The sequence below is a fragment of the Gymnoscopelus microlampas genome (genome assembly GCF_963454915.1).
Source record: "Gymnoscopelus microlampas genome assembly, chromosome: 6".
Lineage (NCBI taxonomy): Eukaryota > Metazoa > Chordata > Actinopteri > Myctophiformes > Myctophidae > Gymnoscopelus > Gymnoscopelus microlampas.
Genome location: NC_139943.1, coordinates 46,469,968 through 46,497,515, shown reverse-complemented (window position 1 = coordinate 46,497,515; position 27,548 = coordinate 46,469,968). Strand labels below are relative to the sequence as shown.

At 41.6% G+C, this 27,548-nt stretch overlaps 1 protein-coding gene across 3 annotated transcripts; it reads left to right on the top strand.

Moving 5' to 3' along the window:
• The first annotated feature begins 1,653 nt into the window (after positions 1–1,653).
• Positions 1,654–23,366, top strand: dapk2b (death-associated protein kinase 2b). 3 transcript variants are annotated; one of them, XM_084059299.1, is made up of 12 exons: positions 1,655–1,808; positions 2,801–2,966; positions 12,777–12,998; positions 14,521–14,659; positions 16,005–16,134; positions 16,285–16,333; positions 16,426–16,452; positions 16,671–16,823; positions 17,538–17,583; positions 21,795–21,884; positions 22,054–22,137; positions 23,211–23,366. In XM_084059299.1, exons 2-12 carry the CDS (start codon positions 2,890–2,892, stop codon positions 23,289–23,291), a joined length of 1,098 nt encoding a protein of 365 aa, XP_083915425.1. In that variant the 5' UTR covers positions 1,655–1,808; positions 2,801–2,889; the 3' UTR covers positions 23,292–23,366. The 3 variants fall into 3 exon arrangements, with proteins under 3 accessions (XP_083915424.1, XP_083915425.1, XP_083915426.1); XM_084059300.1 differs by lacking the exons at positions 21,795–21,884; positions 22,054–22,137; positions 23,211–23,366 and adding exons at positions 17,831–17,961; positions 19,147–19,374; XM_084059298.1 differs by lacking the exons at positions 21,795–21,884; positions 22,054–22,137; positions 23,211–23,366 and adding an exon at positions 19,147–21,772 and having other exon boundaries at positions 1,654–1,808.
• Positions 23,367–27,548: the final 4,182 nt, after the last annotated feature.

Here is a 27,548-nt window from a genome sequence, read left to right as displayed (position 1 = left end):
TAGCATCATTTATTTTATTTCTTTGTATCAAATAAGCTAGCTTGAAACCCCCTTCTTTTATTCTTCGCACCAACATGTTGCACAAGTGTAGTGGCACAAAGACCTTATAAAATATACCAGGGCACTTTCATTTTGTTCTCTAAATCTATTGAATATCACTGTTGATGTTAATCGGTATCGTTGATTGTTTAAAAAATACCACATGGTGTTGAATTCAATGTTTTTCTCTGATTTTTTTTTCACCCTTCCTTTATTTTTATTTTTATAAAACGGATCCAATAAATAATGTTTTGGATGACAGAGTTCATTGTGAAATTCAGTAGCAGATTAAAGACACAGAATGACCACAGAAAAGGAGCACCACTACAACAACAGTAAACAAAAACAATACTAATTTTTTCATTGCATCAGTCATGCCGAAGGGGTTGGAGGGGTCACTTACTAATTCTGAGGTTTTTCCCCCATCATCATCTGTTTTTATGTCTGGAGACTCCTGTCCAGGACAGGCTTCAGACACGCCTCCGCAGGAGACTTGGCTCAGATCTGAACTCATTTGATATGGTGTTAGGAACACGATGCGACCACATGGCTTTGCTGACGTCGAGGCAGGGTTCGAACCCACAACCTGAGCGGCCCTTAAGCACTTTTCCCCCATAATTCCCAGAAAGAAATGCCTCTTGCTGACAAAACATATGAATTGTTCCAATTTGAGGGCTTCTGAGGCTAAATGTAACAGTCCTTACATAGACGTTTAGTAAGTCTAATGTTAAAGGAGTAGTTCACCCAAAAATGTTTTTATTTTCTATCAATTACACACCCCATGAAGCCTTGAATTCATTCATTTGATGACCAATAATTTGATGACGGGTCATCAGTCAGTAGGAGACTCTTTGTCTGCCGGTCATCAAATTATTGTTTTAGGAATGCGACAAAAACAATCAAATCAATTACAAATCATGGAATGTGTAATTGATTGAAAATGTGATTTTTTTTGGGGAGTGAACTACTCCTTTAATCATTATGGTTGTAATTATAAGCATGAATTTAATAACCTTTATTAGTTTAATGCCTTAAATGTCTTAAAGAATGTAATCTGAAAGACCACCTTTTTCTAGAGAAAACTGTTCAAGTACTTGCAATGCAATAATGCTGGCATAATAGTGAAGTTGACCCCCCCCCCCTCCCCCCCATTCAATACTTCCCCTTCTTTACACATAAGAATTCCAATCTGAGTGGAGCTCAGAGGGTCATCACGCTGCAAGCAATCTGGGAACCCATCTGCAAACAATGAGCTCTCCCCTCCCTCTCATGTTGGGCCCCCCAACAAAACAAACAAACAAACAAACACACACACACACATAAACACACACACACACACACACACACTTTCTCTCTCTCGCTGTCTCTCTCTCTCGACATGGCTAGACATGTCTACACTATGTTCACGTATAACTGATTGAAAGCTACAGTAGCAAGACAAGTGGTAATTTACCAATGACCAATGTTCCTCCAGCACGTTTAGGCACAGCTCTATAAAAACTTCCATAAAAGTCTAAGTGATTTTCACCAATGTTTTGTCTTGGCTCTGTCACACAGTGCAGTTTCCTAATGGAGCCATCAGGGGGTGTGACATTCAAAGACCTTTTGAGGGAACAAAAGCGTGCTGGTGCTGCTGCGTGACAGACAAACAGAAGTGGAGACTGACAGGGCAGCAGCAGGACTACAGACGCACTGTGAGCGCAACAGGACTAGTTGTAGAAGGAGGGAGAGTATGCAAGTTCATCATCAAACCTGCCACCTGACACAAGGTAAGACATTACTTCATGTTCTTTCTAGTTTAAACCTTGTAAAGTATGAATTCAACATGGTAAACCTAGACTTGTGTACCTCAAGTTTTACAAAGTCAAGTTATTTGAGTATATAGGCTAATATAGCATGAACTGTATATGGCATACTATTCATCAAATAATTGGTCATTTCTTAGTTTAAAGGTAGGGTAAGTGATTTACTTTGGTTAAAATAAGTGTTAAATAGCTCTATTTTCTGATAGTACTCATTGCTAGAGTGTTTGTTCAGTAAAATGAGTCTCCCATGTCTCTCCAGCTCTTTAATAAACAGAAAATGCATTTTCAGTGCTCTCTCCTGATTGGCTTAAATGTTGTCTCCTACCTGAAAATGTACTATATTCTGTTTACTCAAGAGCTGGAGAGACCCCTGTGACCGAACAAACGCTCTGTAGCAATGATACTATCAGAATATAGTACTTTAACCTTTTTAACAAAAAACTAAAAAAATACCCCAAAAATTCACTTACCCTACCTTTAATTCAAAATTAATGATTATGCCATATAAGCATTTATAAAGCTTATGCTATTGTCAGCATCTACCTGTGTCATCATACAAAAACTGTTCAAAACAGATGTCCTACCCCAAATAACCAAATGTCCTCTTTGGTTTGTTATATACAGCTAAGTACAGTATACTACACCTGAGTTGTACTCTTACAGTAGGTTGTACTAAATGAATAGGCCCAATTAAGCCCTCTGTAATAACAATGTCATCGGCACTTTTGTTTAGTGCCAGCTAGTAGGTATTTAGACCTGTGAAAGACAGAACAAGTGCCTTCTTTATATCTTCCCTTCATGAGCAAAAGGGTATCTGTTTGTGCTCGTCGGGCTAACGTAGAACATGAATTTAGATACAGTACTGAGATGGAATGCTAGACGGCGTGCTGGAACATGTGAGCGTACTCTCTGCTCTGCTGTCAAACTGCAACAAGAACATCTCCTGTTCCTCACAGGGCTGGACTTGAAGTGAAGTTAAAAGGAGTTGGACTGACGGAGGAGCGACTGACTTAAGAGTTCCATGTTCAGGAGATAACCTATATCAATGAGGACACTGGGCATGGCAGTATTCAAGCAACAGAAAGTGGAGGACTTCTATGAGATTGGAGAAGAACTAGGAAGGTAAGTGTTGTTACTTGAACCCTGCAGTAGCATGCCTATTCCGGGACTGACATTTGAGCAATTTAAGATATTTGGTGTAGAGGAAAGAAATGAGGGGTCCTAGTATAGAGTCCTTGGGAGTCCGGTTTAAGTGGTTAGGTTTGGGCTATTAGTTTTAATTTAATCATAAATACAGGGGATGATTATAAAATGCTACATGCCTCTTAGGATAGTGGTCTAGGTAAGTATACTTAGGGATTGCTGATATTGTGTGCAAACAGCGGGTCTGTTAACGTTTAAGCTGCTTGGGTGTCACCATGATAAGTGGGTTGAAGTTTACAGCAAATGATAAAGTTCAAAGGATAAATGTGTGCCAACCTAACGAGTAGGCTACTGTTTCTTTGGAATATAACAAAAAAACACAGTGGTGGAAAAAGTACTCAAATGTTTTGCTGAAGTAAAAGTATCAATACTGCAATGTAGAAGTACTCTGTTACAAGCAAGAGTCCAGAATTAAAAATGTACTTGAGTAAAAGTACAAAAGTATTGGTATCAAAATGTACTTAAAGTACCAAAAGTAAAAGTACTAAAATGTCTGAAAATAGCAGATCTACAAGCTCACAATGCGTCGCAATGCGACACGTTGTGAGCTTGTAGATCGGCTATTTTCAAATAGCCTAGGTATGAAATAGGGCTTATGTGGTTAATGTATGTTTTATAATAGAATAATGTATATCTGCAAAGTAACTAGTAAAGTTTTCAAATAATTGCAGTGGAGTAAAAGTACAATATTTGCCTCTGAGATGTAGTGGAGTAGAAGTAAAAGTATAGACAATTGGAAATACTCCATTAAAGTAAAAAAATACCTCAAAATTGCAGTAAAAGTAGAGTATTTGAGTAAATGTACTTAGTTACTTTACAACACTGGTAATACATTGAGTTTAAATGAAATTTTATTCAATAGCTTAAAATGATTATGGAAATACAGGAACAAATCATTTAGAGACAAAATTATGCAGCTGAAGGCAAGCCCCCTACATCGAGGAAATTATTTCACAAAGGGAAATTGATAAAAAGGGAAGTTGGCAGTGCAGTGTTGAAAGGGGAAGCTGCAAATCATTGTTTTGGACCGAAGGCCAGCATGACATGTGCAACTCCTGTTAACAGATGTGGAGGGTATGCGGGGAAAAAGGTGTGACAAGGTTCTGACTTCTCGTGACCTCTGAAAGCAGACTAGTATGTCCCCGTTTGCTGTCCAAAATATACAGTTACTTGCTGGACACACCCTCACAGAGGACAAGCTGAGAGCATGCCTGTACAGGCTACAGTATAGCCTGATGTTCAACTGGACGACCCCAGCTGTGTTTACAGTACATGCTTCATTATTAGTAACATTAGGGGAACGATTTTGTGTCTTCTTCTGCCATAGAATGACACGAACGATATAGCATTATAAACATTTCCAATGTGTACTATTTGCAATTTCACCCAAATGTGAATACTCCATATTATAAAATTAATTATATTATTATTGACTGCTGGTTAAACATATTAAGACATTTTAAGATAAGCCATTTTAAGCGTCTGTTTGATTTCTGTGATACCCTTTTGTACTCTTGTGTATGGGCTAAATTAATTGTAGCATAACATAATGGAAAATATAATGAAGAGATTACTAAGAAAACAATAGGTCAGCCCTATCCTTTTGAAATGCTCTTTGTCAATGGTTGAATGGAGAGATGAAATGTAATTAAGACAGACGAACAGAGGTTACATAACAAGCTCATGTCTAAATGAAGACCTTCAAAAACTTACAGGTTCACAATATCACAGCGTTTGTGCTACTGAAAGCTTTTTGCTTGCCAACATGCCTGAGCTCAAAAGTGGGTTCTATCTATTCTGCACATGTTCGATCCCACCGTCATGAGCACGTGCATGCGCGTGTGAGATAGAGAGGTTCAAAGAGGCAGTGCGGTTGAAAGTAAGAAGCAGAAGGACTCTTTCTGTGGCGTCACGGAAGTGTCTGAATTTCATCAACACTTCAGCAGCTGCCTCAGCCTCACTTGTATTACCGGAGATTATGCTTGTTCCACGGTCTTGTTTTGGGTGACTGTGCGTACAAGTCCCCCAGTGGGTTGCAGAGGCTGCCAAACTATCACCCCCCCCATCACTTTCCCTGCCCTGTGTGGATCTCTAGATTCACCTGTCACGGAAAACGCTATGCAATCATGGTCTCTTGGGGGGTGGAGGAAACCTGACAGGGGGGAGGTGTGTCATAAACTGCCCCGTGTAACATACTCAAGATGTTCTGTACCCTATGGAACCCTTTTGCCTCATGTCACTGTAAGGTGATTCATCATGTAAAGGTCACACCATCGCCCATATTGATATCATGTACGTACCCCCACTCCACGTGCACACAGTTCTACTTGGCGTTGTGTGGCAACCCCCGTCGTCTATCCAATGGCATATGCATGTTTTTCTGCGAAGCCACTCTGTACTGACGTCCACAGCATTTGCAGACAGCTACCTGTCAAGCAGATTACATCTATGGTATTTGGAGCTTCAGGCTGGCGGCCTCCAGCTGTCATTGGCCATCTTAGGGACCGGTGGTGGGGGGGGGGGGGGGGGGCTGTGGTGAGCTGTTATGTACTGTAAGCACCCATCCAGACTTCTGTCTTAAGGACCATGTGAACCCTGCCTTTCAGCAAATATTGGGATGCATCGCTGATGCCTGCACGTGGCTTCGTGCTCATCCATATTTGGCAGCAACAGTTAGTATACCAGACCCGTATCCCATTCAAACAGGGAACGCATCTGTGTAACCACTTAAACCATCGTTTTATACTTTGACTATTCAAAAATAGCAGATAAACAAGCTCATAGCGTGGCTGCAGTATGAGATTGTAGATCTGCATTTTTTTTTTATCTTGAAAGTGTGTTCAAATCTTTGAATATATATATATTTTTAAAGCAAAAAATGTTTTACTCAAATCTTTGCTTCTGGGGGTCCCTAGAACAAAATATTTTAGATGGGGGTCTGCGGCCAAATACATTTAATTTTGGGGGTCCTTGACATGAAAAGGTTTGAGCACCACTGATATAGAAACATAGGTTTTTCCGAAAACTGTTAGGATTTAGAAGACATTGGTAGATGCGTTCCCGGATTGAATGGATTAAAAAGTACAGTGGTTACAGCAGCCATCCCATGATGCAAGACCTCCTGTAGCTGTAGAGGAAGTGCCATTGTTCATAACTAGAGGAGAATACTTTTGTCAAAAACATCCTATACATTAATAACGTCACTTTGAATACTACTACACTGCGTGTGTAGGAGGAAAGTGTGGAAATACTCTGGGTTTTGCATTTCAATGTTGAGCAACGCTAGAGGAAGTCTTGAAGTTGTGTGGTTTTGCAGTGTTGTATTCATGTTTGGAAAAGTAGATGAATGCAGTATCCACTATGCCTGGTAGCAATGGATGTAATGAATGAGACAGTATTGAAAAGCCTCATATGACACTGAAACTCAAAGCGCAGTGTTAGCCACCGAAAGAATCACAGTGAATGTAACATTTTAGAGATACTATGCAAAATACACGAAAAAGGGAAATGAAATAGTAACAGTTTTCTGTTTGCAGAAGTTTAGGGGTAATACTTTCTCATGTGTGGGAATGCATGTCACTCTACTGAGTTCACGTTAGAAATGTGTCGAAAATGTGAGAGGAAATACCGGTCGCAGGGCAAACAGCCTGGCACAGGTCCTTGCGTTAAAGTGCGAGAATGTCTCCAAGGCACTTAAATGTATCTATAATGTGCCCTGTGCCGGCCTGGAAACGGTATAACATGTATGCAGTCGTCCCCGTGGAGACGTGGACAGCTGTGGAGGGGGGCGAGAAATGTGTTTATTCAGGGCAGATTGGTGGAGGGAACTCCACAAGGACTCCCTGGCATTCCAGGCGTTCCTCCAATGACAGGCATCACCCTATCACTGCAGAGCAGAGCACCCTGACACCCACCAAACCATTAGGGTTTTGTTTGACAAGGGTTAGGGGTGAAGCAAAACCGGTACGCAATGCATCCCGTCTGGATGAGAGTTTTTTTGTAGGATATCCATGGTAGAAGACGAATGGTGCATTCAGTGTTTTGAACCATTTGTACCACTTGGATCAGGGTTTCCCAAACGTTTGCATGCCAAAGACCCCCAAATAGCCATAGCCTCTGGCTATGACAATTGTTTTTACAATTATTATTATATTATGTATTTATCTATTTATCTATCTATCTAATTTTTAAAAAGGAAAGAAAATGCCTCTCATTTCCTTCCTGGCGGTCCCCACCTTGAAAACCTGTGACTTTAGATAACATGGTTGTAAAACCACTGACTTCTGTTGTAAAGAAAATATTCTGCAATGAGTCAGTTACGCTTTACAAGTCTGTGAGTAACCGCATATAAGCAAGTGTTGCATCACCAGCCTCGCTACAAATTAGGTTATAGAATTTGCAGATCTGTATTACAAATGAGAGAGGTGTTCAGGGAAAGGGTTTGGTCGCGTTATGAAACCGTCACGGTGTGCCCCAGGGGTTTGTCAGGGTTGAGAAATGACTTTTAATACTGGACGCCGCTGTTCCGTGCATTCCTCCGAATCTGGGCTGTGGATAATAACCTTCAGCTGTTCAGAAAGTGGAAACTCCACAGAGAGACGGTGCTTTACAGCTAAGACAGCCGGCACGCCTGGCCCTTTGTGGAATATCACTGCCAGCATCTCCACTGTCCTCTGCCTGGCTCACAACACAACACAACGCAACGCAACACAACAAAACACAACACAACACAGCATGACACATGTATACATGCATAGTTCAGTCTTGACTGTAGTGTATGTATATTTATCCTTTTGTGTATCCATTTTATCCTACTACCTGTATTTCTTTTGTATGTATTACCCACACTGTTTAATGCTACTTATGTATATATCACTGTTATAAAAAGTGTGATGCAAAGGAATTTATTATTATTATGATTTATCTAGGGCACTGCTGCCCCCATCACATAATCACGACACCCTTTTTAGGCAACTTGACGCCAACTGAAAGTTGACTCACCCCCTCCTCAATTATACTGACACATTACCATAGGCATCTTAAAGAGGGTCAGCCTATTCAAGCATGTCTCTAGGGGACACGTCCTGTCAATAGAGAGGATAGGATGAGCATTTATGATGCCACAATACTCTGCCTCAGCTCCCCCAGAGTAGTCTTTTGTATGCGTGGGTGCGTGCGTGCGTGTGTGTGTGTGTGTGTGTGCGTGTGTGTATACACCAGAGAGCCTACATTCCTTCATGTTATGTTGGTGTGTGTACGTATGCTCAGCACCATTTGTTCCCTTTCTCTTTCACTCTGTCTTTGTCTCTCTTTCTCCACCTCTAGCTCTATCTCCTGTTCTTTCTGTTGTTGGGACCGGCCCACCCAGAGTTTTCACATGGGAGAGTACGCTACATTATTGGCATGCTTGTTGTCTTAACATTAAGTAGGCGTTTGTGATTGGCTGGGTTGAGTGTTTTTTATTAGGTGGCAGGTTGTCATAGCTGCTTTTGGACAGTGGTCGCAGGGCAAACACTATATACACCGGCTATTTGAAAATAGCCGGTGTACATAGGGTTAAAGTGGTTAAAATGATTAAGAAGAATATCTGGTGGTTCTCAAAGTGGGGTCTGGGGACCCCCAGTGGTCCTTGAGGGGGTTCCAAGGGGTCACCAGGCCCCCACTTTGAGAACGCTATATAGAAGCTTGTATATCTGCTATTTAAAAGATCATAGTTAAACATTTTACCAACACAAATCTTGTACCTATACAAGATTTGTCCCTCCGTGAAAATGTTTGAGAACCACTGCTATAGAGAATACATTTGAAAGTCTAAGATTCAATCAGCCCAGCCTGTCCATCTTGTCCTCAAACAAGACATGTATGACATCCCTACCTTCTCCAGTAGTTCTCCAAGTAATTCTTGATAAGGTTATCCACTAAATGATTGAATTACAGTATAAATCTAGTAGCCTATAGATGGCGTTGTGTGGTGTAGTGTGTATCTGGGAGAAATGTGCCTGTTTTCTGAAATCAATAGAGATTTGTTCTTATCATTCAGGATTTGTATTGAAATTCATTATCATTCATCAATACACAGTTGTGCCCAAAGGTTGGATACCGAGGGCAACGACAAAAGCAGTTAAATAATTTGTAGACAATCAGAGTTGGCTGAAAACTTGTCTGACCTTGCCGTTGCATAGCCACTCTGTGAACCATTGATGATTGCTTCAGCTCTTACTTTGTGCCCAGATAAACTCCAGTGTATCTTCGGCTATGGAACTTATCAAACCATCCACACTCCACAGCTACCGTGTTCAGAACTTGGTCAGCTGCTGTATTATCCCTATAGGGAAGATAAGGCTTTAGCTTGCACTGATTGGTCAGCTGACGTAGCATCGCTAGGGAAGATACGGCAGCTGACCAGTCAGTGCGAGTTTATCACCCTCTCTGTCCTTTTATTACCCCTTCAGCCAGGGTAAATATAGGCTGTGTATATAGAATCAGAATCATCTTTATTGTCACGTCACACGTTTACAGGTGTGTAATTTTGAGTGCGCTACATCATTTGTATGAAGGTCAAATAATCAAATGTACATATATACGTGTATACAAATAGCGTGTGTAGTAGCAGGTATGAGTAGAATGTAGACATGATATTTAAAACAGTAGCATCGTATGCAGGTGTGGGCATGTCCTTTTAGGAAAATTAGCATCATATGCAGGTAAATAAACATACAATCAGCACAAAAAACTAAAACCTGGTAATATTTATGTGTGATTACCTTGACAACCACAGTGGAGCTGTCCTTGAGGAAGGCACTTTGTATTTCTCCACCTACACTGCTGGGCACGGGCCAATAGAAGTACTTTGTAGTTGTGTAAGTAGCTCTCATTGTATAGTTTTGTGAGTATGGAGTTGGGCGTTTCTGAAAAAGAGTATACGTGCTTAAGTCAGCTTACACTGAATAAATACAGTGACCCACCCCTCATTGCAAATATCAGCAGGCTGAAACCTCAGGGAGCAATTTGTTACAGTTTGTTCTTTTCATAAATGTTATGACAGTGTCATGCAAAAGTAGAGTAAATGCATAAACTCATAGCATGTCACAATGCAACGTGTTGTGAGCTCATAGATTTACTATTTTTGAAAGGGTTTGAAACTTAAATAATAACACACCCAATAATAGGGACTCCAGGTAGAAAGTCTTTCTGTGGGTTTGTATAGATGTTTAACCAATTGAAATGTATTAACAAGAGCTTGTGTCTATTAACTTCAGTATACTTGAAAAGTAGCTGTTTTGGACATGCAAGGTTTCCGCCTGCATCAGCAGTCAATACATGTGACTGTAAAAGCAAGTCCTTAGAAAGTAACCTAGCCTGGTGACACCCTAGACCTGTCCCAACATAAATGTACTCCGCAAATACAGTTCAGGGTGATTTACGCTCTGCTCCTGCCGGTGTCGTGCACCAAGAATAGATCTTAAAATCTGCCATGTGCGACACAGCACGCAACCAAGTGAAAACAAGTCTCAAGTCTGCACTGCATGCGTGTACAGCTCTAATACCTACAGTTTATGAACACGAGTCCTGAGTCTGCAGGGACACGCAGCGGGTTGCATTGCACTTCTGGAATCTGCATGTGAGCGCTATACAGCCATCAGGGGAACCTCTCCTAACCGCACTGTCTCCCCTACTCCCTTCACCAGCCCAGCAGGCCCCCATTCCTTCCACCTCGACAGTGGAGAGATGGCAGGTGTAGAGGATGAGCCCCCCAAGCAAGGCTATTCTTAGCACCGATAGTGCCAGGCCGAGCCTGGACGGCCTATCACAGCCACCCTGGAAACCTCTCTGTGGGGACGAGTGTCCAAAACACAGGAAATAGCTGGCCATAGTTATCTCTCCCCAATGTCCATCCATTCTTCCAAACAACTTGATAACACATAGTTGTCTATGCCACTCTGGCACCAGAATTCACAGACGTGTACCAGATACGTTTTGTCCTCCAGCAGCCTAATTCCAGGGCAGGCTGGTTCTCAAAGTGGGGTCCGGGGACCCCCAGGGGTCCATGAGTGGGTTCCCAACAAAATTAGTTAATAATATAGCAATAAAATCAGTTCAGCCACTTATAATCCACTATATTATACTACTACAGCTATTTTTGAAAAACTCTTATGGGGGTTCATGTGACCAAATCTTTTCAAATAGGGGTCTGCAGCCAAATACATTTGGGGGTCCTTAACCTGAAAATGTTTGAGAACTAGTATTGTAGCAGCTTGCAGGAGTGGTGTTTAAGCAGGCAGGAGTGGCAGGCTTAGTCATCTATGAGGTCACAAGTGTTCGTGTGATAACACAGCTCTCGCTCCGACCCACCACATACTGTAATTAACTGCATAGCAAAATATTTCTCATCCTTCCTGTTTCGCCCCTTAGACTATTTCAGTGACTTGATCACTACTTTCTACAGTAGTTAAGTGAAAGTGGAATCAAATCAAGCGTTTATTGTTTATGTTTAATAATAATCAGGTGTACAATGGAAACAAAGTGTAGGTTCCCCTAGACTACAGTGTTAAATACCTGTTAACCATTTAAACCCTACAGTATATACTTAGTTGACTGGAGTCCCCAGAGGCCTCTATATGCCCCCTCCTGTTTTCGCTCTACACTAAACACCTTTGCTGAAAATAGCTTGTCTACCGACTCATTTAGAGCTTGTAGATCTGCTATTTTCCGTGAATGTTTGCCCCCAGAATAGGGACGCGAGGGTTTAAGTGGCTAAGTTGGCGAGATGCCAGTACAAGGGCAACAGTCAACGTGGTGACAAGTACAATACACGCAGGCAAGACGATGATACATGAACAACTCACAATCATCAGCGAGAGTGACTGTTAAGTTGGAATGTTCTCCACTCCTACTCCTAGAGTTTTTACTCACTGCAGTATAACCGCGGGTTAGAAGAACTCTTAATGAATGCTTCACAGGTTATGTTGTATGTTATACTGTATACACCCCTACATACATATGGAACACATTATTGCAATGAAAAAAGGAACTGTAAGCCACACCTCTGTTGTGAAATATCTGAGAGTTTTGGGATTTTTCGGAGGAGTGACCTCTGAAGGATGTCTCAGACATTTGGCAGGAAATTTGCTGGAGTGGGAGAATGGCAGTTTTATTCACCGCCTCTCTGTGCGATTGTTCTCTGTCTGGCTCGAAGACAGGATATTATGAACCTTCCCATTTCATTTCTTACACACACTGGTCGCTATACGGAGAAGATTTACTCATTGTCTTCTTTCACTCACATTTTGACAAATTAATCAATGTATAGTCATAGTACTCTCTGGGATGAAGTCAGTTTGTTTCTTTTTCCATGTTGTACTCGGACAAAAGAGTTGAGATTGGGGCCAAGTTGTTCAACTGCCAGGTAGTTGTGAAAGACTGCTAAAAAACAGACCTCCCGCGTATTGCTACAGTTAGTCATTTATTAACCACTTAAACCCTAGCATCCCTATTCTGGGGGTGAAGATAGCAGATCTACAAGCTTGTGGTAGCCTAAGTGGCTTCTACTTCTACAAAAGATCTAATTTCACAGAATTGACATTCTGTTGCTTGTCTCCTCCTGACCCCGAATGTAGACCTTTTCTTGACTGTTTTATCTTGTGTCCTACAACAAGAGTATAAATGAAACAACTGAAGTGGTCAAGACGAGATCTAACGGCAGTGGTGTTGTTTGCTTTCCGTCCACAGCGGGCAGTTTGCCATCGTCAAGAGGTGCATGGAGAAGAGCACAACTCGATGGTTTGCAGCAAAGTTCATCAAGAAGCGAATAAGTCGGACCAGCAGACGGGGCGTCCGTCAGGAGGAGATCGAACGAGAGGTGGACATCTTGCAGAAGATCCAGCACGCCAACATCGTGCGGCTACACGACGTGTACGAGAACCGTACGGACGTGGTGCTCATCCTGGAGCTGTGAGTTATTGCCACACAAGGATTTCCATCACTCTCCACTCACTCACCTATACTCTATTACACACAATGTATTATTACTTAGATTCTTACTGCATGTTTGCTCTTGCATACAAGTTTTGAACTTGTATGGAACTTGAAGTTGATGTTCTGCCTGCTTATTTCAGTCAGATTAGGGTTTCATAGACCCCCAGTTTCTTATACATTAGGCCACGGGCCCCCATTTGATCACATGTTTATCTCTGGAAGTGGTATGCCAATCTACACTGTATCCTCAGTATTATTTTAACACTGAGAGTGTGCAAATGGTTTGTACACTCTCTGAGTCCATTTTGTTCCCGGACCCCACGTTGACAACCAGTCGGCTATACCATGTTGGCATAAAACCAAAGCCATAAAGCAAGTGTTAACATTAAAGCTGCACTCTGTAACCTTCATGATTTACCCAAGCGATTCGATCCCAGGTCCCCCGTGCAAGTGCTGACATTTTTATCACTGAGCTATAAAAAAAAAAGCATGCCTATACTAGCTCAGGAAAGTAGGCATGGATTTTGATCTTCAGGCAATACCACTTGTCAACTAGTAGTGGTCCAACCAGAGGCCAGACCACAGGATCTGAATGTTTCATTTGAAGAACAGGGAGACCACATACAACCACCGCAGTTGTGTTAGTTATATTGTATCAACGTACTCCATACAAAGTAACATTTTATTCACTAGCCATGCAACCGTGTTTAGATCGATATCAATACTTGGTATCTGTCTGTCTGTCTGTCTGTCTGTCTGTCTGTCTGTCTGTCTGTCTGTCTGTCTGTCTGTCTGTCTAGCGGTCTCTCTGTCTGTCCATAGCACATACTGTGTTTGCCTGCAGTTCTCTATGTGTGACTAAGGCTATATAGGTCATCACTAGTCAGACTTGTGTTTGATGCAAGCCTCTGTCAGTCAGGGTCATGCTGGCGAAACAGAAGTAAAGGTCACTTCACTGAGTCAATAATGGCTGGGTTGAGGAGAGGCCTCCGAGGGTAGCGGCGCGCTTCCATGGGTGATGGGAACACGGAGGGCCCAATTAGGACTAATTGAAAGCTCAATCCAATTAAAGGAGGGGGGAATGGTAGCCCAACAGACTGGGTTCTGTTACATTGCGTGGTCGTTGCTCTTGCACTGTGCTACAGATAGACAGCATAAAGCGCACTTTGTTCAAACTGCTGGCTCATCAATGGCTCTGTGTCTTCCTCGGTTGGTAGCGAGAGAGCAGGCTTGCGATAATATCTAGGGGAAGAAGTGATGCGCATCAACTATCTGATTGCCAAAGGATTTCTTGTTCAGCTTTTCACAAATTCTCCTGTTGCTGATGTGTTGTAAGTTGTAACCATAAACAAAGTTACCCAAGGCAGCCACAACCATTGCATCCCTACACCCAGAATATACAACACATTATCATAATGCCTAATTTATGCTATGCAATGCTGCACATAATTAGTGAAACATACTCTGAAAGGCTTGTGTGTGTACATTTATGTTACAGAGTGTCTGGAGGAGAGCTGTTTGACTTCTTGGCTCAGAAGGAGTCTCTGAGTGAAGAGGAAGCCACTCAGTTTATTAAACAGATCCTCGATGGAGTCCTGTACATCCACTCGAAAAAAATTGCACACTTTGATCTCAAGGTAAGATTGAGTGAAACACTCCTGTACGTATACAGTACGTCACCTGACCCCCCCCCCCCCCCCAGAAGCAAAGATTTGAGATACAAATATATATGTATGTATGTATGTATGTATGTATGTATGTATGTATGTATGTATGTATGTATGTATGTATGTATGTATGTATGTATGTACAGTATGTATGTATGTATGTATGTATATATGTGTATGTATATATATATATATATATATATATATATATATATATATATATATATATATATTTATTTATTTATTTTTTTTAATTTATTTTTTAAGATTTGCACACATTTTCAAGATTTTTCATAAATAGACAAAGAAATCTAAAATGACACAGATGCGTTCCCAGTCTTAACGGTTTAAGCCAGAATTCCTGAACACCATGTACAATTCTAGTAGTTCTCCAAATGCACATTGCTGTCAATAGCAGAGTGTGTCTGGGCTATTGGCCAATCTGATGCACACTTCCTTCCTGTTTTCTGTGGCTTGGGTCCAGACAGACACCACAAGGTTATCTCTTTGCCATTAGAGCAATGTCACCCGCGCTGTTCTGTGATAATCTTCATCCTGTTTTTCTAATGCTGCATTCCCCCTACACTCACTCAGAGTCCTTTTAGCTTGGTAATTGTCGCGGGCCACTCAGGGCAAATCCTTGATTAAGAACTCCCAGAAGTCTAGTCTAACACCGCTCCAATTGGATTGAAAAGTAACAGTAACCCACTCCAAAATCTGTGGAGTGGGTTGTAGGGCTACCACGATCATGACATTTTACTTGACGATTAATTGTCACACAAATAATTGCGATTAATGATTTAAATTTTTTTTTTTTTTTTGCCATGAGCCTATAAATGGGCATGCCCATATACGCCATATACTAATAACATCAGGGATCTCCATACTGTATATGGGCATAAAGGGGACAAGGACAGACAGATATAGATATAGTATGTCTCTCCGTCTACAGACAGACAGACAGACAACGGGTATTCTGACAATTGGTATAACGGGTATTGCATAAGGGGGTGAGGCATGCATTCCCTGCATCGTTCCCACCTTGCATCGTTTCCGAGTAGCCCTGGCACCTGTCTAGACTCAAATTATCGATTATGCAATAATTGTGACAGGCCTAGTGGGTTGAGGTCATTCAGGGAAAACACTGGAGGCTGTTGTTTCCATCTCACTCTGCCTCAAATCCACTCACAATGTTTTCCTTCAATGCCTACGCTAAAAGATGAACAGGTAACCTTAATCTATGTTGCCTATTATCCAATCTTATCGTTGACCAAGTGACTAATGTGGTTTTGTCATTTGTTTTTTGTGGTTTCAGCCTGAAAATATTATGCTGCTCGATAAGAATGCCCCAGTACCACGCATCAAAATCATAGACTTTGGCTTGGCACGTATAATGGAAGATGGGACAGAATACAGAGACGTTTTTGGAACACCGGAATTTGTTGGCAAGTGTTTTCAAGCAGAGACCTTTCGATCTTCCATTCAAGTTGCTGTAGTTCTGTGTAAAGGCCCGGTTCCGTGTGGACTTTTTGTATGGTTATTAATTTGGCCTGGTGTTGTTTGTGATGTGGGAACGTGTGCCTGTCTATTTTCAGCCCCAGAGATAGTCAACTATGACATACTAGGATTGGAGGCAGACATGTGGTAAGAGCCCATAATTCCCTCACACCATTCTGCCTGGCATACAACAGGCTGCGATGCATTTCTATGGATTAACCTTGTGTTAAACTTTGCAGGAGCATTGGAGTCATCACATATATACTGTAAGTTGAGATTTATTGCCAGCTATGCACATGAGAAATACACATAATATGTATTGTATGTCTGCATGTAATGTACACTGTAATAATACACATACTATGTATGTATGTCTGTCTGCATGTAACACAAGAGGAGCTGTCATATTCATGATTTAACGGGAGGAACGTATAAACAGAAACCATAACGTCTGGTGCATGTTTTTTTTCTTATGTCCTCACAGTTTGAGTGGTGTTTCACCTTTTCTCGGAGACACGAAACAGGAGACCATGGGAAATATCTCGGGGATGCTCTATGACTTTGACGAGGACTATTTCAGCACTACAAGCGAGCTGGCCAAAAGTTTCATTACACAACTTCTGGAGAAAGACACAAGGTGAGGTTAGGGCCACTCGTCCGGCTGTAATACACACTGAGGTATAATAAGGCTGTGTCTGAGCGCTGCAATGAAAAGGCCCAGCCCAGTACACAGTAAAATCTAGAGTGTTCATTTGTGTACAAGTGTACAGGTCATTTTTTTTCCTTTCAGAGTTAAATAAACACCCTGGCTTTTGTTGTGGACAATGTGTCATGCTGTGACGTGTTGTGATCTTGTAGATCAGCTTATAGTTCAGCAAGTTGCGCGACACCGGCGCACAACTAAGTATAAATCTGTCTTAACCCTCAATAGAGAGGGATTTAAAGGTCCAGTCCTTTTCCAAATGTGAATGAAAGGCCAGCCAGCCCACATAAATCTGAAGTACAGTGTAGGTAGGCAATTTTTTTCTGGCCACTTTATTTACAAAGGTCTTCACAGAGGGGAATTTAGGACTTTAATTGAATCAGCTTGGCACGTACAGCTTTTCTATAACATGTAATTTGAACTTATCCTGCGTCCTGTATTGTATCACTTAGCTAATTGGTTTCACTGAAATATAACACAGGGAAACATAATATTCCTGTGAAAGTTATGTTTTTCTGTACATATTCCCAATAGAGTAATATTCCCAAGAGCATCAGAGTCAGTCCGTCTGTCTGTCTGTCTGTCTGTCTGTCTGTCTGTCTGTCTGTCTATATTGATTCATATTTTATTTTTAATATGTTTTTTTAGAAAGAGGATGACCATACATGATGCCATGAATCACCCTTGGATAAAGGTATGCCACCTGTTGTTTTCCTGTATAATGGCATGTCTCTGTGTCATCCACTACTGAGATCATTTTGACAGTGGTGTCATGGGGGGCCACACGGAGTAGAACATCGTGTGGCCGGTACATTTTTCAAGGTACGGCACGGTACAGTGCCGCACGCACGTGCACGCTGTGATGTGATGATGTGATGTGACTTGCAAACGACAAAGAAGCGATAGAATACCGACCGCGCAAGTGTCATCATTCATTTCAGGAGAATACTTCACAAGGTTCACTCAAGGTTTCAGGCGGCGTGGTTTACATGGCACACCGCTCAGTCCTCTCAGCCTGCACGGTAAAGGGCCGCAGACACGGAATGTTGGTCGGCAATCGCTGGGTCGCACGGTAAGCAACACGGCATCTTGGCATCAGTAGCCGCTGCTGCCAGTATCCTATCTGCACGCAACAATGCCTCGTCGCCACCGTCGAAGAAGAGAAAGATACTCGTTCAAAGCTAACTTTTAGTTTCAGCTCTATAATTCATGGCATTCCTTGAATTTGTATTAGTTTAAAAAGACTAAAACTAAAAAAACATTTCCTATACAAACATGTGTTTCCTACTTTAACCCATTAAGACCTGAGGCGATTCTTCGGTGCCACGCTATGAGCTTGTATATCTGCTATTTTTGAATAGCCAAAGAAATCTAAAGTGACACAGATGCGTTCCAGGTCTTAATGGGTTACGGTAAAATAAAATGCGCATGCCGTGCGCACACGCGCGTGACGTCATTAAAATACCGCCCTGCCGGGAACAATACACCCCTGCATTTTGATATTAACATTAAACATCACATTAACATTAAACATCACTTACAACAGGTTAACAACTGGCAGCTACAGTACAACTAGGATATGTTTTTAAGTACCAAACTTGTGACCATTAAAAATAACGTGGTCATGCTCTGTCATAAAGTCAAAAGTGATATAACAGTACAGCAGGCTTGTTGGAAAGGGGAGTCGCAAATCTGTCTGTAAATCCTAAAAGAAATTTGAATAGAGTATTTACAGAGCTACAGGCTCCAAATGCCAGAGTTCAAACCCCGGCTACGTGGCGTTTGAACCCCCCCCCCACACGAACCCCTCCTCTGAGAGCATTCTCTCATCTTTCACCTGTCTAAACAAACACACAGCACTCGGTCTGTCTCTCTCGGGCTGGCGTGCTCTGAAACTGTCATTGTGGTTGTGGTTAACTTGAATAGATCAAAGACAAAGGGCACTGAAGCTCCAACTCACTATCACATGTGAATTGCATGGTTTGAACCTGTAACATCCTGCAACGTCGGGGGAAAGTGCGTTCCACTACCGACCTCTGACGTGCATGCGAGTGCTGTTTGTTGTTTTGCTGTGGAATTCCCCATCCCGCTTGGATAAATAGGAGCATGGCAACAAGGAATGCGACACTCAGCTCCATGTGAGACTAGTTTTTACGCACTAATCCAACAGTGGCAGTGTCTGCTGGGATGTTTGCCGTGTGTTTCAAAGATGCATCAATGAGACAGATTCTCACTCAGTGTCCCTCCACCCCTGAAGCCCCCGGTCGTGGAAGAAACCCCTGTTCCCGATTCCAGAGACATCGCCGAGCCTCAGCAGCTCAAGACAACAACACGCCTGAAGGAGTACACCATCCAGTCCCACTCCAGCATGCCGCCCAACAACACGTACACCAACTTTGAGCGCTTTGCTCGCGTGGTGGAGGCGATCGGCCTGACGGAGACGGGGCTGACCGACGTGGCCGGCGACAACTGCACCCTTCAAGGCGACATCGAGGCGCTGCTCTCCATATACGACGAGAAGGAGACCTGGTACAAGGAGGAGAGCGAGGGCGCGAGGAAGCAGTTGTCTCAGGCGCACTACGAGTTTCGCAAGGTGGAGACCACGCGGCGGGTGGTGCAGGAAGACCTGAGGGCCGTGGACACCGGTCTGGCTAGCATCAGCAAGAAGTACCAGCAGAGACAGGGGCGGATTGCTGTCCTCAGGCAGGAGATGGAAACCGAGCTGCAGTGGATGAAGGGGGTGATACGCTCAGGGAGCTCTCAGGGACCAACGACCACACCCACAGTCTCAACAAGGGAGTGAACCAGGCCCTGGAAGAATGCACAGGGTCCTGTGTTTGGGAACTGTGTCCCGAAACAGCCAAACAGCCTATTACAGAGTCTGGCTAACTTGAAAGTTGAATGGGAGACAAATGTAATATGAAACTGAACGGTCTTTACTTAATCTCAACTCTGTGTTCCTCTGAAAAAGAGATGCTCTGAAGGTAATGGATCTATTCGACTTAAAGTCAAATTGAACATTTTCTTTACACTTTATGCCTGTTTCTTTTTCCTGTGGGAGTTTCATATCCATGAGTTTATAGATTGCCTATTTTTGGTTGTGAGACACCGTTTTGATTGATTGATTGATTGATTGATTGATTGATTGATTGATTGATTGATCGATTGATTGATTGATTGATTGAATACTTTATTAGACAGAAATGCAAACAGTACGGGTACAGTCATACACTTGGGCTAAAAGGATGACACAACAGTGCGCAACTAAGTATAAATCATGTGCCACTATCATGGAATGATGTTCAGTGCTAATCATGAATGTTTTTTTCTACTGTGTCATGATCTAATACTGAGTCAAACAGGGATTCCTTTGTTTGGAATGGAGCAGATGGTCACTCTTTAAAACCATTTTTAATCCATTTTCTTTTTGCGTTCTGTGCACTCTTACCAAACAAGGTTCTGTATGGAACTGAAAAAGAATCTATCGCTTGCATCATGTACAGTATGGTACGTTCAATATGGTAAGTTCAATAAAGGAACCAAGGTTATTAGAGTTAACTAAAAGTAAAATAAAACCTAAAACTAGTTTGGGGAAGAAAAACATTTAATTAACTGAAATTAAAAAATGACATTTTTTTTTTGAAGAAGCTAAAATTAACTTAAACGATATTGTGTACTTAATAACAAAAAAAATTATAATAATAATGTACAGAAAATGTCTTTTGTTTTAGTCTTTGTCAATTTGGTCAAATTTGTCAAACACCAAGCATGAGGAGACATTGGTGAATATGCTTATTGAGACTGGGATGTCTACTTGATTGTGAGTCAGTCGCCTTCACAAAGTCTTGTGTTTGTATTGTAATCCCGATTCTGAAGTCTTGCCCTGACTAATACCCCCATATTATAATAAAACAACTTAAACAGTTGAAGTTGTTTTATTATAATATATTTAACAAAATGATTCACTTTTGTTTTTATTAGTTTCAGTAGTTAAACTAATACTGAAACTAATAAAAAAAAATACAAAACTATAATAACCTTGTAAGGAACCGTTTTGATGTATAATTGAACCATATGGGTTCTTTATAGATTTATGTAAAATTATTTGATATGGAACTTTTCTGGAGTGTGTTTATGTTGTTTTTGTTTAAGACTCAGTCATTTGTGTAGTTGCACGATTACTCACAGGTGAATCTTTTCTTCATTTTAGTCTTCTTAAGCATTCGGTTATAAACCGAATGCTGAAAAAACACTTTTACTTGAGAATTCTTTAGAATTTATTTGTTGAAGACTTAAGGCAAAGCATATTGTGATGCACTCTGACTGTGTTTTGAGTGTAATTGTGCCATTATTTTGGTTTGGTTGATGGGATTGGTATTTCCCATACAGCAAAAAAATATATAGGTCTGTATTTCACATACTGTATATGTGTCAAAGTATACACATTGATCAAAAACGGTATGGAAAATATATTTTGGACACTTGAACTTGTTTATTTTTGTATAGGTGTGTCCAAAATATACATGCAATATTTTTTCTTTCTTTTTTTTGTATATTGTGAAGTAACTTCTTTCCTGTATGAGTTGATATAATCAATCAATGTATCCTATGTATATAATATTTTGTGTGTTTTAGCACTTAGATTTCTTGTCCCCACAGACATTTTTACTGCTGTGTTTATTTATTTTCTAAGCACTACAATAAATGTTTCTTGTTCATCTATGTATTCCAGTCCCAAAGCCTAATTTGTAATTTGTTCAGTTTTACTTTTACTCAGTATTACTTTTGAGTTTCCATAAACCATATCAAAACCCATCTGTACCTAACATATATGATGTACCTAACATATATGATGACACTGATATAAGATGCGGTTTCGTTTTACCGCTCATTCTGTCTCTTCAGCCCTCGAATTCTAGACAGGCCATGGTGAAGAGGCTGTCAGTGGTCAACCTTGACAACTTCCGAAGACAGTACGCACGACGCAGATGGAAGGTAAAACGCTTGGAATTGCTGGGGATGCTATTCATATTCTCGAAGTGAAGTGCTTTTCAAAACCACTGTTACAAAGTGTTTTACCAAACAAATACAAAATGTCTCCGCACAGAGAGGATGAGAGTGGGTGCTGTTCAGAAAGTAAATTCTCTCCCTCGTCCTTCAACAGATGTCCTTCAGAATTGTCTCCCTTTGCAACCATTTAACACGGCTGATGAAGAAAGGCCATCCCAAACTACCTGGCCAGGAGGAGGTAAGGCCACGGACGCAGTGAACAGGGCTGACTATACAGACCCATAAACCTAAACGGGGGAAAAAAGATTGATGAGTCAGACTCGTAGCGTGGGAATTTGCGTAAATGAGTAAAGTACAAAATATGGACATAAACGAGCTTAGTGAATGAGGCCCTGTGTGTGTGTGTGTGTGTGTGTGTGTGTGTGTGTGTGTGTGTGTGTGTGTGTGTGTGTGTGTGTGTGTGTGTGTGTGTGTGTGTGTGTGTGTGCGTGCGTGCGTGCGTGCGTGCGTGCGTGCGTGCGTGCGTGCGTGCGTGCGTGCGTGCGTGCGTGCGTGCGTGCGTGCGTGAATGTGCGCGCGTGTGCGCTTGTGTGTGTGTCAGCCAGTTAGTGAATAAGTTAGTACATTTTATTTATAAAGCACCTTTTGAAACAGTGTTACAAAATGCTGTAGAAATGGAACACAATATACCCAAAATTAACAAGTTACAAACAGGGTATTATAGTACAAAATAGCAAAAAATACAATACAACAAGGATAAAAAACAAAGCATTGACCTATGTGAGTCAGGTAAAACTTCATGGGACAATATGCTTACGAAACAAAATGTGTTTTAAGCATGCTCTTAAAACCTTGACAGACTCAGCATTTTTTAAAGCCACAGTGTGGGAGCAACCACTGCAAAGGCCCGGTCACCCTTTGTTTTGTGATTGGAAGCGGGTATCTTCAGAAGGCCTTTGTCAGAGGACCTGAGGGCTCTCACATTGTCCTTAGGGGCCAGTAGGTCAGTAATATTAAGTGGGGCCAGCCCATGTAATGCTTTATAAGTGGTTAACAGAATTTTACAAATCTATTCTGGACTTGATTGGTAGCCAGTGAAGTGCGGCTAACACCGGAGTTATGTGTGCTCTGCGGTTGGTGTTGGTGAGAATTCTGGCCGCCGTGTTCTGTACTAATTGAAGTCGGGATAGTGACGCACGGCTCAGAGTGGTGTAGAGTCCGTTACAGTAATCAAGACGGGACGAGACAAACGCATGCAAGATTTTTTCCAGATTGTTTACAGTTTGTTAAACATGTATTTCACTCCTTCAGAGGGCCTGTGAAAGTGACCAAGAGGAAGAAGAAATCTTGAAGAAAAGACCCAGGAGCAGAAAAAGAAGCAGCACCTCCTGAAAGCAGTCCCAAACACACACACACACACACACACACACACACACACACACACACACACACACACACACACACACACACACACACCCACACATCATTTTCTCAGTTCTCACCAGCATAATGTCTGTTGCTACAAGTTATGGCTATTCTGGGAACAGTGGCAAACAGCACAGATCAACACATTATTAATAGCAGCTTTTACATGAATATAAATAAATAGTTGCCTACTCATTTGGTAGGTTTATGCTGTTGAAGCAGCAGTGTATGTGTACACCAGGCAACTTGCTTTTGCCTTTAACAGGAGCAGACAATTTGCTGTATATTGCATAGCATTGTGGAAGGGTAACATACAAGTATGTCCCTGCATCACTTCCATTATGTACAACGTGTACAAGAACTGTTGATGGGGGTGAGGGGGTGGGTGGAGAGGAAGTAAATACACAGTCGAATCCTTAGTGTTAATCTGACTCCGAAGAGTGTACAAATGGAACCAAAATGCAGGTTAGATTTAAATGAACACTGAAGATTTTACTGTATGTTAATGCTTCAGGAGAGATGAATGTAGCTTTTGCTTAAAACTGCGGTCTTAGAGTGCCTCAACTACAACTTGACAGCTGATTGTTGACAACTAGTTAGGTTGTCCTATGGTAGCTAATTTACACGTTATTGTATATTTGTGTTGCTTGCAGAAAATAACAGATTTTCAACAAAAGAATCCTACTTTTTTGTTGTATATCAGTTATTTTTGGCGAGTGTCACATGGTCGAACGGCAAAGTGTAAATTAGGCTTAGTTCGATGCACCTCTGACATGTACGTATGTGGTTTACATTGTCGTGTCACCATGAGTCTTGTCAAAAAGTGATTGTTGCAATTGAAGATAATTGCTGTATATCACGTTGATAGCAGATCTTCATAGGCTAATGTTTACATGGTCTTCTGCTGATTTCAGCACCATCTGTGTAAATGTTGTTTACTGTTAATTCCCACATTTGCCACATCGACAGAATCTGAGGACTGTACTCCACTCAGCGCTGTCTGTTCTTTATACTGGAAGACACTTTTTTTTATCTCCGCCAGGCGGAGATATTGCATTAAACCCTGTCTGTGAGTCTCTCTCTGTGCCTGCCCACAGCTAATCTCACAAACTGCTAGACTGATCATCTGAGCGTCATATTTCTTGTGCACACTGCCAGCAGGCAAATGACCTAAATTCCTGAATATTTTGTAAATCCATCAACAGCAATGTCACTTTTTGTGTTTAATTAATAATTGCAGAGCAATCATCCCTCGGGGCTACGACCGGAACTAACCAATTCAGCATTTGTAATATGGTCAATGAAGTCAAATTATTTATAAAGCACATTTAAAAACAACTCTCATTGATCAAAGTGCTGTACAGACCGGGAGGTAGCTACAGTACATCATTGACATAAACAATGAGACTCAAATGCCCAAATAAACAATCAGCAACAAAAACTGTAAAAACATAAATAAACAGTGAAAGCAATAGAACAACTAAATGATGAATATCAGCCACATCAGAGGGATCCAACAGCTAGTGAATAAAAGAGAGTCTAAAAGCATTATTTTATACTTTGGCTATTCAAAAATAGATATACAAGCTCATAGTGTGTCACTTCCTGCCGCGCTACGAGCTTGTAGATCTGCTATTTTAGAAAAATCTTTGAATATAATATTCTTTTAAAGCGAACATTTTAAACTCACATCTTTTCTTCTGGGGGTCACTGGAACAAAAAACATTTTGGTCGGCGGCCAAATACATATCATTTTTGGGGTCCTTGACATGAAAAGGTTTGAGCACCACTGATATAGCAACATGCGTTCTTTCAGAAAACTATTAAGATTTAGAAGATGTAGAATCGGCCTCAGGTGTTAATGGGTTAACAGAGGGGGCAGATCTGATAGGATGGTGAATGCTGTTCCTCAGCCTATAGGGGCTGCAGCAGCAAAGGCATGGTAATGTCATGTCTGTCCTAGTGTTGGGAAAGTTACTCAGGGAGAGTAATAAGTTACTTGTTACTTATGTATTACTCCTTTAAAAAGTAATATTACTTAATTATTACATGGCATCAAGAGTAATTAGTTACATTACTAGTTGTATTACTTTTTAGCGGTGCCAACCGCTCTATACGTGGCTTTTGACTTTTGTATGTCCGTCCGTCCGTCCGTCCGTCCGTCCGGCCGGCGGTTTCAGCACGGGATGAGCACGGCAAAGAAGCAAACAGCTATAACTTCAGTTTGCAGCATGCCACCAAGTCCAAATTTGGTATGTGGACTTAGACCACCAATAGGGACGAGCATGAATTGATGACGTTATCAAAAAGGGGTCCAGGGACCCCCAGCGCCCGTATGAGCACGGGATGAGCACAGGATTTTAAACAGCTATAACTCCAGTTTGCAGCATGCCACCAAATCCACATTTGGTATGTGGACTTAGACCACCAATAGGCACGAGCATGAATTGATGAAGTTATCAAAGAGGGGTCCAGGGACCCCCCGCGCCCGTATGAGCACGGGATGAGCACGGGATTTTAAACAGCTATAACTCCAGTTTGCAGCATGCCACCAAGTCCACATTTGGTATGTGGACTTAGACCACCAATAGGCACGAGCATGAATTGATGAAGTTATCAAAGAGGGGTCCAGGGACCCCCCGCGCCCGTATGAGCACGGGATGAGCACGGGATTTTAAACAGCTATAACTCCAGTTTGCAGCATGCCACCAAGTCCACATTTGGTATGTGGACTTACACCACCAATAGGGCCCAGCATGAATTGCTGAAGCCCCGCCCCCTCTGTCTTCCCATTGGCTGGCCTTCAAACAGCCATAACTCAAGTTCGCAGCATGCTATGGAGTACAAATTTTGTACATGGACTAAAGCCAGCAATAGGGACTAACTGTCATTACTTAAGCCCCGCCCCCTCTGTCTGCCCATTGGCTGGGCTTTAAACAGCCATCATTCCAGTTTGCAGCATGCTCCCAAGTACAAATTTGGTAAGTGGACTCAGACCACCAATAGGGACGCATTGAAATGAGTTAAGGCCCGCCCCAAAGGCACCGCTTCCTTCACACAGGGTGTGATTTTTAGTTTTTATGCAGGCAATTTGGTGTAGACCAAAACACATCAATACATAGGCTACCAGGTATCCCATTTGGTTTCTATAGATTTTTTTTTTTACCTACATTTTTATCCCACGATTTTGTAACCCCTATTTTTCCACCCAGTGCCAATGCCTAAGCGTGTAATCCTGGGCACTACCTTCCCTCTGCCAACCTAGGGAGGCCAGGGCCGAGCTCATGCCTCCTTCAATGCATGAGAGCCAACTGACCTTCTTATCACCTGACAGGGGAGAGTTGACGCGGAGGAGAGAACACGCTTAATGGTTTTAAGCTCATTATTGTCCCCTTTATTTGTTTTAATCTTCTGTTGCCTTTGTGATGATGAATATAATTAATGTGACTACTTTTGTTTTGATAATTGTACTGACTGCTTTAAAAAACAAATATTGCAGCATTCGATCTGTTCCCTCTTTTTTATGATGCAGTGCAACAAATATGCCCAAATAAAGTTAAGACGTTTCGGAATATAGGCTTACCATTAGAGTGACACCTGGAAGGCCAGCTGTCATCCATGAGAGGGTGTCTTTCAAGGCAAGAACAGTTATCCCCTTGTAAGATAGTCAATGCTGCTGTAAGTGCCTTCATAATGGTTAGGGTTAGGGTTAGTAGTAGCAGTACTCCTGCAGGAATTAGTAAACCACTCCTTCTCATTGAAACACTTGATAATTCTCAGTTTTATCTTGATTGGTTCTTTCCTACCACCTACCCACAGCCCTGCGCTGATCTGCCATATCATTTTGCACTAGGGTGCATAAAAAGAACAGATCTATAAGCCAACAACGCATCGCGTTGTTTGCTTGGTAGATTTATTTTCTTCGCATGTGACATACAATGGAGTATAAATGATAGGCTTAATGTATAGCCTATCTAGGTAAAAATAATAATAATGTTCTAGTAATGCAGTACTGGAACGTTACTTAAATTAATTACTGTACTATTATGACTGTTGTGGCAATTAGTTACACTACTCGTTACTGGGTAAAGTAATAATATTACAATAATGTATTACTTAGTAACGCGTTAATGTCCAACACTGGTGATGACAACATGCCACACTACTTTTCGATGTGCTCACTGTCCAAAGATCTCCATATAGCCTGTCCACTCTGATTGCACT